This window comes from Alosa sapidissima, chromosome 1, assembly GCF_018492685.1.
Source record: "Alosa sapidissima isolate fAloSap1 chromosome 1, fAloSap1.pri, whole genome shotgun sequence".
Classification (NCBI taxonomy): Eukaryota; Metazoa; Chordata; class Actinopteri; order Clupeiformes; family Clupeidae; genus Alosa; species Alosa sapidissima.
In genome coordinates this window covers 27,192,812-27,202,903 of record NC_055957.1, presented here as the reverse complement: position 1 = coordinate 27,202,903, position 10,092 = coordinate 27,192,812, and the positions used below count along the sequence as shown (strand labels likewise).

The window sequence follows — 10,092 nt, the reverse complement described above, 5'->3', positions numbered from 1 at the left end:
TCAGTTTGCTTTCTTGTAAGATCAGTCCAGTTCACTGAAATGTACGGTATTTTCCAACGTGGGGTACCGGGCTAGGGTGGAACTGTAGTTTGCGGTTCGTGTTTCAACCGAAAATATTTTGTCAAGGGACGAACATGATCCGGACTTGCGGACATCAGGTAACGTCCGGTAGAGAGAGAGAGATTTTATGTACCGGTTAACTAATAGGGGTTAGAAATGTTATTGGTCGCTGTATTAAGTTCTGTTAGCGCCGCTTAAGTTATTCGTCTTAATTTGGCAAACCACAACTGCAGCAATTGTCAAGGTTGCCTGTTTACAAAGCAAGCGTTCTTCAAGGTGTTCAGCAGAATTGTCCGTAACCCTGCGTTTTGTCATGCAGGTTGTTCGATGGAGTTTAAGGTTGTCTCCTGGTTTTGCCCTCAAGTCTGCTCTTGTCGAGCAGAATGCACGGCAGCTGGCATATGCCTGTCGAATGTGCTCTCACACACAAGAGTCTCAAACCTCAAGAGCGTCTGCACAGCGACATGGAAGTGAGCTGTCTTTACGAACTCTGCTTGATATGGGTTTCACTGAAACACAGGCTGACCAGGTGTACGAAGGCGCCACCAAAATTCTGGGAAGAAAGTCTGTTACGCATGACACCTCTACGATCACGGCCCTTTTGGCACTGGGTCTGAATGCCTCCAGCATCGTCAAGATCTTTGATAAATGTCCAGCTTTGTACACAGAGAAGGGAGCAGTCGTGCAACAACGAATTCAGAATTTGTGGAAACTGGGGCTTGTTGAAGGTGAGTTGGCAATTCCTCAGGGACGAGAATGTTTAAGCAAATGTTTCTTGAGAAAACAGGTGCAACATGCCTCATAATACGCCCTCGTATGTCTTATCCAGGCAGTATCCAGAGGGTGATAAGCTACTATCCACACATCCTCACCATTCCTGCCAAGAGAGTGAATGCGGCGGTCCAGTTTATCAGAACGAAATGTCTTTTCACCGCCCAACAAATGCGGGAGATTCTTCGAGATTCTCCTGAGGTGGTAGAGGAGGACCTCAATGAACTTGAGCATAAATTTCAGGTGGGCCCACTATTTTTCTTTTCTTTTGATCACTTCTATAAAGATGGTTTTTACACTACTTACCATACAGAAGTGGAAGTGCTGATTTCCATACACCTCATGAATTATCTCATTTATCATAGTATTAATGGATCTCACAAATTAATTATCTGCCAGGAGGTTATGTAGTCCTTACAAATGACTAAACAAATATTCTGTCCTCACAATGAGTTATTGCTAGGTAAAAAAAAAAGTCAGACACAGACTTACTATTGTGGTCCTGTCCCATGCTTTCAGTATGCCTACTTCCGTATGGGGGTGAAGCAAGCAGAGATGGTGAAGGCCAAGCTGTTCAAGGTGAGCATGGAGGAGCTGCGCTGTAGGCACTGCTTCCTGGAGCGCAGGGGCTTCTATCAGACACCGGACAAAAAGGGCCAGACGCTCATTATCAACCCCAAACTGAAGGATATCCTCTCGGCCACGGAGGACATCTACCTATCCCAGTTCGCCAAGGCGACCAAAGAGGAGCTGGACGTGTTCCGCAAGCTGGTTGCACGAGAAGACGAGGAGAAAGGCAACACGCTGGAGCATTGGGATATTGAAGAAGATGAGGAGGAGGCAGAGGAGGATCTGACTGACTTCAAGAGGGGAAGCATGGGACAGTTGGGATATGTGAAGACCAAAAGAAAAAAATGAGTCCCTGGAGATCTATGGTGAATTCAGTATCAAAGGACAATCCTGTTTCTGTTAGGACTGTTTAGTTTCTTATAGAAAATAAAGTCCACTCCCCTTTATTGCTGAAATCCATTTTTTGCCTCATCCTTCAAATTCAGGGCATTGTCAGGTCACACACAATAACATGAATGTAGCTTTCAGACAATAAATGACTTCTGGACGATATTGAATCATTGACCTTTTGCTTTAATATAATTAATCATGTAAAGCACTTAAAGATGTACCGGTCCCCAAGTCGTTTCATTATGCCACTACATTGTTTAAAAACAAAGCTATGATTACATTTGAAAAAACATTAATACATGACCTCACTGGCTTCACACCACGCAGAAACCTGGTTACACACTTGAAGCTTTGTGCTTGTGACCTTTCACCCACAATATTAATGAGTATGTTCTCTCATACTTGTTCCAGTATGGCCAATCTCACCAGAACCACTACATGGAGGTTTGACATGCCACTCTGTGTGCTTGTGAGTATTACCATAAAAGAAAATGCCAAGCTGTATAACAAGTAGTTTATAACAGGATATGAGTTCTTATCAGTCTGATGGCAAGCAACAAATTGTAAGCACTCTCAGCCTGCGCAAGGGGGTTGAATGGAAGTGTTTGTATGTGTGGTAAGGGGGGGGGGGGGGGGGGGTCCGCCGGGAGTTTGGAGCTCTTTTCTGAGATACGGCGTTACCATGGCATACGTGTATGGTTTTTCAGGTGTATCATGCTGCATTATCTCCTATGAGTCAACAGTGTGTCTGTGGACTGATAAAGTGTGGCGATGGCAGGCTGGGCAGTATTGATTTACAGAGCCATTAGACTAATGGTTGACCGAACAGCCCACCAACAGCATGGCAGCAGCACCAGCGGGTGGCCCCCAACCAGCAGAACTCTTGAGAGACACGGGAAGGAACCTCAGCAGGATTTCTGTTTGCACCGTTTCAACAAGGTGGGGATGTGAGTGTGTCCTGTTTTTTGTCTGAATCGATCATTTGTCAATAAGTACTGCTTGTTCTTAATGTTGTCAATTTGTATGTGTGTGTCGGGGGGTTACTGTCCTTAGACTGAAATTGATGAGACATTGGAACATATGGGTCTAGAAAGTCAAACAGATTATGAAAGCCTATAACTTCAGTGTGATATTTGCCATTTGTAAGTAGGACAGCCCATTTTCTACAAAGCAGTTTTGTTTCTGCTCATGCGAACCAGACACTGTTATTTGTTATATGCACTCTGCCGTTCAATCATCTTCACCAAAACAACTGCCAAGTGCTGGAACAGACAGAAGATGTGATTGTAATCATAATTCAAAATGTTCAAAATGTTTCAAAAAAGTTATACATATTGAAGAGGTGTTCATTTTGTACAAAATTATCACTGAATAAGTTTGCAAGATAATAAAAACAATTCTTAAGAAATAAAAAAGACTAAATAATACTCTGTAACAGTCAATTCAATATTTTCAAAGACATATTAGCTACACAATATCAGTAATGTTACATTTCCAATCAACAACCATTAGTTATCCAGCATTGCCCTTACCCACACCAGTCTGTGGAGAAATACAGTACAGCGCCAAACATATCTGAAACTCAGTATGAGGATCTTGGAATGAAGTAATACTACAAGATCCATCTTTCCTTGGCTGCAGACTATGGAAGTAAACCACCAGCCAGAAATAAAGAGAAGTAACCTAATTGTTCTGGTTGTGTGAACCATAGCTCTGGTATACTGTAAATTGATGGAGTGAGTTTAAATTGTTTGGGTCTGTAATTTAGTATGACTAATGTCACTTACTGTGTAAAACATGAATTGTGTAACCTAGTTTATATAGGAAAAACTACATATAAAAAAGATGATGTTGTATCAGATGCATGATACGCTAACAGCAGCTGTCATGTTTATTGTTCATTAAGGCTTTTCACAGAACATTTGCATTCCAATAAACTGACTCATATTTACATGTGAACCATGACATCCCAGCAATAGTTTTTGCTTCCTTTGTTAAACACCCATGTTTATGTTTTATTTGACTTTATTGGATTTGATAAATTAAGGAAATATTTCAAAGTTTAAGTTTAAAATGCTCTCCACAAAATCTCACTTTCTATTTTTTAAGGGTTTAGAGGATCATATCTGATGAGATCGACATCTCTCAGGGCCTAAAAGAGAACAAGCTTGTGTATGCATTCCACTGCCAGAAAGCCGTCACTCCCAGCTTGCTGCCATCTAAATGGCCTACGCCATCATTGCCAACGTGTCGGAGAAGTGGCTGGACGGCATGGAGGGCGAGCGCATGGAGCTCTTCCTCATCCCCGCTGTGCTGTTGACCCTGGGCACGCTGCTGCTGGACCCCCTGCTGGTGACCTGCATCCTGTGGTCGCCGGCGCTGCGGCAGGAGACCCGCTACCTGCTGCTGGCCAACACGCTGGCGGCCGACGTGGCCTTCGCCTGCGTCAACATGGCCATGTTGACATGCGCGGTGCTGCGCGTGGCCTTGCTGCGCGTGGCCTGCGAGGTGGCGCTGTCCGCCACCGTCACGGCCTACTGCTGTGCCGTGCTGGGCGTCACCTCCATGGTGGTGGACACGTACGTGGCCGTGCGCTGGCCACTGCACTACGACAGCCTCCTGACGCCGACGCGCGCCCGCAAGATCTCGGCGGCCCTCTGGCTGCTGGCCGCCTTGTACCCGCTCTCGCTGGTCATCATCCTGGAGCTGCTGGAGGACAACGCGCCCCGTCAGCTGCCCCTCTGCCTGGTGCTCATCACCGTGGGCGCGCTGGGCAAGGAGATGATGGTGGGCGTGCACATGTACTTCACCATCGGCGCCGCGCTCTGCTTCCTGCTCATCGTCTACTGCTACGCGCGGCTCTTCGCCGTCACGCGCCACTCGGGCATCTGGCACCAGCGTTACTCGCGCGCGCGCCTCACGATGCTGGCGCACGGCACGCTGCTGCTGCTCTACTTCGTGCCGGGCCTGGTGTTCATCGTGGAGCTGGCGCTGTTCGAGAGGCACCAGATGGAGGGCCAGGCCAGCGTGTGGGTGAACATGGTCAACATGAGCGTGTTCATGCTGCTGCCGCGGGCCTGCGCTCCGCTCCTCTACGGCCTGCGCTACCGCGAGATCTACACCATGCTCAAGCAGTTGCTGTTCAAGAGGCGCCAGCTTAGCCAGGTCAGCACGGTGTCCTAACCAGACACACACACACACACACACACACACACACACACACACACACACACACACACACACACACACACACACACACTGAACTGCCTCTCCTTGAACCCATACTCATATGATTCATGATGTTTGGGCTGCAGACAGGCTGTGTTGTTGTGTTGTGCTACTGTGCCTCATGTCATGTTGATACCGGTGCCACTGCTGTAAGTGATTCCTCGTGGCTTTAGCTGAATCATCATATTAATATTTGATGGCTTTCATTGAGATAGATGAATAAAGAAAAATTGCCACTGGGACTCCCCATGGGTCTGTAATCAGCAGCAACAATTTCTGCTCGGAATGATGATTTATATCAACCAGCCTGACAGCCACCTGAAATATGGGCATCCCTGCCTGTCAGTTGTTATTTATGAGCACTGCATACTGAAGGTGTAAAGGTGAAGACCTTTGATGGACAAGTTTGACAGAAGGCTTCAACATTGCTGGTTTACAGCACCCCTAAAATCAGTCTCAAGCAGATAGGCACCCCAACTAAACTGGGTTCTGCTCAGAGTTCCTCACTTTTAAAAAAAGAGATTTCCCTTGCCTATTTGACCTTGTGGACTTCAGTGGACTTCAGTACTTTAACTCTGTGAAGTGCTCTGAAACCATGTCTACTGTAATGGTAATGTTAAAGGTAAATAAACTAAAACCAAATGAACTGAATTCAAGGCATGGACGTGGTTACTCCACTGTGGGTTTGTAGTGTAAAGACATGATACTAAAGGTACATAACTAGTCGTGATATGAAACAGACCTTGTATAAGTGCATTCATAATTACTCAGTAAAAAATAATGAAAAAAAGAAACTTGAAAAGTGGAACAATAAATGTCAACATATAAATATGCCATCTAATCTTCTTTTCAACTTTTCACTGCCATTGAAATTGCCTGTATTTATGTTGGTGAACCATGTCATGGTAAAATATGATCATATTGTAATATCATCTTACATTTGTAAATAATGTATAATAAAGCAACTAAAAGTCTGGTATCTATATTCCTCAGTGTCAGCCTCAGAATCATTGATATTATGCAACTGTGCCACTTCTGTCCCCACAGGCCCATCCTGATCCTGTAACGGTGAAAACAACACTTGTGTCCATTTGCACTCTTCATAGATGTTTACTTAAGCATGTGTCTCCCAGGAGACACCAAGATGCAGCTCTGTTCAATCAATCCCTGCTGTCCTACTGTCACCTGAAAATCTAAGCTTTAGTGTGTGTCTGCCCAGCCAACTGAAGCAGTCGTGTTTCCACCGGTCAGTCGCAAGCTGCAAGCACAGGATGTGAGAATGGGCGCTCCAGCTCCGAGCAGCGTAATGTCCATGTCTACAATAGAGGAAGCCGGGGACTTCTTCATGTCTCTGCTGTGCGCATTTGGGAACTGGTACAATGGCTCGGGGTTCGCCGAGGAGCACAGTCGCGTGTTGCTGGGCGCCAACATCTCGAACCAGAGCCAGGTGGAGCTGTTTGCCAGCCAGTGGAACGTCTTTCTGCCGGAACGCCACTCACGGCTGTTGCAGGTGTGTCCCATCCTGGGCTTCCTGGCGGTGGGGCTGGCCACACCGCTGATACTGGTGCGTGTGCTGGCCGGCGTCCACCTTCGCCAGCAGACCCGCTTCCTCCTGCTGGCCAACGCTCTGCTCAGTGACCTGCTCTTCCTGTCTGTCTACATGCTCAGCACCTGCCTGAACGTGGGCGGCGTGCTCATGTCCGACTACGCCTGTGCCACCCTGCTCCTCCTGTTGGGGGCGCTCTACATGGCCGGCATCCTCAGCGCAAAAGCCATGGTGCTGGACACATCGCTGGCCGTGCTGGCGCCGCTGCGGTACCCGGCCCTCTGGCCACTCTCGCGCACCCGGAGCGCCATCGCCACCATCTGGCTGCTGTCGGCACTCTTCCCAGCAGCGTCGGTTGGTGCCTTCCTGTGGTATCACGCCACGGCGCCCTGCTCCATGCACATCTGTTCGCTGCCGCTGGTCCTGGTTCTGACGGTCAGCCACTCCCGGCTCCTGCAGGCGTCCATGCTGCTTACGGTGACGGGCATCCTGGTCATCCTGCTGCTGGTGCTCTCGGGCTACCTGGTGCTTTGCTGGCAGACACGGCAGACAAGCATATGGAAGGGCGAGCGCTCGTCCCGTGCCAGGGGCACCTTCCTCATCCACTACCTGCACCTGTTCCTCTCCTTCTGCCCAATACTGTTGCTGGTCATCGAGCTGCTGCTCTACTGCCACTACAGCGTGCTGGACCTGCGCGCCAACCTCTGGGTCTCGATGGTAGTCTGCAATGTGCTGCTGGTGCTGCCCAAAGCCCTGGCTCCGTACCTGTACGGACTGAGGTACAGGGACTTGTCTGGGGCATTGTTTGCCCTCTTTAGGTGCAAAAGGACATCTACTGTCAGTCCTGAGATATAACTCTGCCCCACTGCATGTTCATCTACCCAGTCAAACAGCAGGCTGGTTGGGACTTCCTAATTTTATTGCATCTTATGATTTTCATGTGTATCTTTTATTTAGTTTTGTTTGTGTTGGTTGTTTTTCTGCTTGGTCCACAAGTTAATCATTTATGAGAAGAATAGCTTGTAGGCAAGAGTCAGTGGACTGCCTATGTCCAACTAGATGTCAGCCACTAAAATCCAGATTGATTATGAGGGACTTGATACATTGGTTCCATTTTCAGAATAATATCTAGAGGATTTTGGTCTACTTATTGGTGAGGTGGACTTCAGAGGTGGTGTGCCTGTGAGAGCCATAGATATATATACATATATATGTATATATATCTATGGTGAGAGCATTACAGGCATCTGGCTCTGCACTAGCTTGTTAAATTGCAGATTTGTTTCCCCTGGGTAAGCACCCTAATGCCCTTCACTCTAATTGTGCTTGCATGACCATGACCAAAAACAACATTTATTTTACTGCTCTTCCTACTTAATTCAGACAGTCAGCTGCAGATTCAGTCAAGCCTATACCGCCCTCTGGCATGCCAGATGGGTATTCAGGCATATAACCTTATCTGACATCTGACAATTGTTCGTTTTGTCTAGCCCGGTTAGCACCACACCTTATCTCAATTAAAATTGAGATTGGGTCTGGACAAGCTTCATTCATCTCCCATTTCCAAGGGGCGTCACCAACCAATGCCGATCAAAATGCCTCTGGACGCAATTGGATAGGCCTATAACCAATCAGAGCAATGAAGGAGATGACATACAGAGCAACGGAAAAACATCTCAACAAAAGAGCTTTGTTTTTGTTTTTTTAAACTGCTTTGATCTTATTATGTTAAGCCTGCCTCAATGGTTGTGATTGGTTGTGATTAACTTGGTTAATATAGTCCCTATAGGAGCCATTTGCTCCTAAACCCTAAATATGTAGGAGCCAAATCAGATTGCTAGGGGCCAACATTTACATCTTCAATGTGAAGTGAAATAAGTCCCATAACACACCTTTTCTATGTTTAGTATAGCTTATGGTTCCTTTTGTCTGCCAGCCCTTTATGACTTGCTCACTGGTGATGGTCAATATTACCTAGAATATATCAGAATAAAGTATTTTGTGGCAACAATAACAGTGTTCCTTATTCTTACCAACTTCTGCATCATGCAGTAGCCTACATTTGATAAATAAAGTGTTGCATTGCAGAGGCATCAAATCAATGTGGTTATTTGATGAAATCTATTGTGTTTCATCAATGTTGTTCAAACATTGGCTGCTGTAGTGTTGCCATTTGCATGCAACATGTCAGCATATTGCGAACACAATTCAAAGTGAAACTAATAACGTTAGCTGCTCATTGCCAACTAACAAAAATAAATTCATTGTAAACAATCCTACTTCTAATTATTGAACACATCACAGATTGCTGTTGAACACCAGGGCAATTCCACGGAAAATTGACTTTTTGTCACATCCATAACGCCAGTGAAATGCCTTGGCATTTGTATGATGTGAATGATAACATTCATTTTTTGTGCATTTTTTCTCATGTCCATTCTTCAGCAAAAATTAGCAAATGCTCAAATCTCATGTAATCATTCACATCATACCATACCATCACATTTTATTGGCATTATGGATGTTACAAAAAAACTTTTCCATGGAATTGCCCACCATCATTCCTGACATTTTCTCCTTCAAGCTCTTCCAGCTCAATATACCTCCTGCCATTTGTCAGTGATGGGTGAGACTGGGAGAAGCCACTTCTGTAATGGGCAATCAGCACTGGTGCTCCTCTCCTCAGGGTATCCTCCCCCATGTTCTTCTCCCTCTACATCAATGACTGCACTTCCTTGGACCCGGCTGTTAAAGTTTCTGTTAACCAAAATCAGAGATTCGTTTGGAAACAACTTGTGTAGTTCCGAAAACCACTCCTGAAAACAAAGGACTCTAAACTGTGTGGTAGCCTACTAATGAATTGTGGAGTTAGACCATTATGCAAGATGACAATTTTCAGTGTTTCATTTTTTGGGAGGTCCTAAAAGAGGGTCTTGATGATGTAATGAGTTCCCCATTTAGCATAACCCCTGATTGGTACAAATCTGATGGTAGGCCTGTTGATGCTATTTGACACTTTTTGTTATTCAACTATATGTAACTTTCAACATTATTGCTATTTCAGTGATACCAGGCGAAGCTTTCTTTTTCTAGGTAGGATGTTTCAATAAATCACCACCTGAGGGTGCCAGTGTCCTATGGAGTAGCCTAGCCTTGTTTTCCACCAAATGTCTCACAGAGGGTTAACACACGTTTTCTTTGCACTGGAGGACAAAGTGTTCTCAGACGAAGTATGTTAATGTGCACCCCAACTGTCCAATGAGTATTATTTATGTATTTTAAAGGTTTAGGATAGGCCACTACATTTGTTTTTTGAGCCCAGATGCACTGTACACATAAGTGTCGATAAATGTTAATTATAGGCCCATTGGGGAGTGGACAAGTCCATAGGCTTGTGTTTTTTCCTTAATTAAAGCTTTTCTTTGTTTATATGCCAGCTTTGTGTCCAAATAAAATCTGGAGAAGAAATGCTACTGCATCTCACAACATTGTCACCGTTTTATTAAGTCCTATTGTCTAGTTAGCAA

At 45.6% G+C, this 10,092-nt stretch overlaps 3 protein-coding genes across 3 annotated transcripts; all 3 read left to right on the top strand.

Moving 5' to 3' along the window:
* Positions 1 to 61: 61 nt before the first annotated feature.
* On the top strand, positions 62 to 1,953 carry mterf4 (mitochondrial transcription termination factor 4). Its single transcript, XM_042104847.1, has 4 exons — positions 62 to 158; positions 380 to 788; positions 890 to 1,074; positions 1,351 to 1,953. Exons 1-4 carry the CDS (start codon positions 135 to 137, stop codon positions 1,747 to 1,749), a joined length of 1,017 nt encoding a protein of 338 aa, XP_041960781.1. The 5' UTR covers positions 62 to 134; the 3' UTR covers positions 1,750 to 1,953.
* A 493-nt stretch (positions 1,954 to 2,446) lies between these two features.
* On the top strand, positions 2,447 to 6,348 carry LOC121719339 (probable G-protein coupled receptor 148). The gene is made up of 3 exons (XM_042104827.1): positions 2,447 to 2,730; positions 3,901 to 4,956; positions 6,067 to 6,348. The coding sequence occupies exons 2-3, from the start codon at positions 4,015 to 4,017 to the stop codon at positions 6,214 to 6,216; spliced, it is 1,092 nt and encodes a 363-aa protein (XP_041960761.1). The 5' UTR covers positions 2,447 to 2,730; positions 3,901 to 4,014; the 3' UTR covers positions 6,217 to 6,348.
* An 8-nt stretch (positions 6,349 to 6,356) lies between these two features.
* LOC121719346 (probable G-protein coupled receptor 148) lies at positions 6,357 to 7,550 on the top strand. Its single transcript, XM_042104835.1, has one exon. It carries the CDS (start codon positions 6,365 to 6,367, stop codon positions 7,418 to 7,420), a length of 1,056 nt encoding a protein of 351 aa, XP_041960769.1. The 5' UTR covers positions 6,357 to 6,364; the 3' UTR covers positions 7,421 to 7,550.
* Positions 7,551 to 10,092: the final 2,542 nt, after the last annotated feature.

Bases quoted from the DNA above. Each gene is read 5' to 3' on its own strand.
- mterf4 (XM_042104847.1), top strand. From the start codon at position 135: ATGATCCGGACTTGCGGACATCAG. The intron at 789-889 runs GTGAGTTGGCAA...TGTCTTATCCAG, and splicing joins GAAACTGGGGCTTGTTGAAG to GCAGTATCCAGAGGGTGATA. The intron at 1,075-1,350 runs GTGGGCCCACTA...CCATGCTTTCAG, and splicing joins AACTTGAGCATAAATTTCAG to TATGCCTACTTCCGTATGGG.
- LOC121719339 (XM_042104827.1), top strand. From the start codon at position 4,015: ATGGCCTACGCCATCATTGCCAACGTGTCGGAGAAGTGGCTGGACGGC. The intron at 4,957-6,066 runs GTCAGCACGGTG...CTGTCCCCACAG, and splicing joins AGAGGCGCCAGCTTAGCCAG to GCCCATCCTGATCCTGTAAC.
- LOC121719346 (XM_042104835.1), top strand. From the start codon at position 6,365: ATGTCTCTGCTGTGCGCATTTGGGAACTGGTACAATGGCTCGGGGTTC.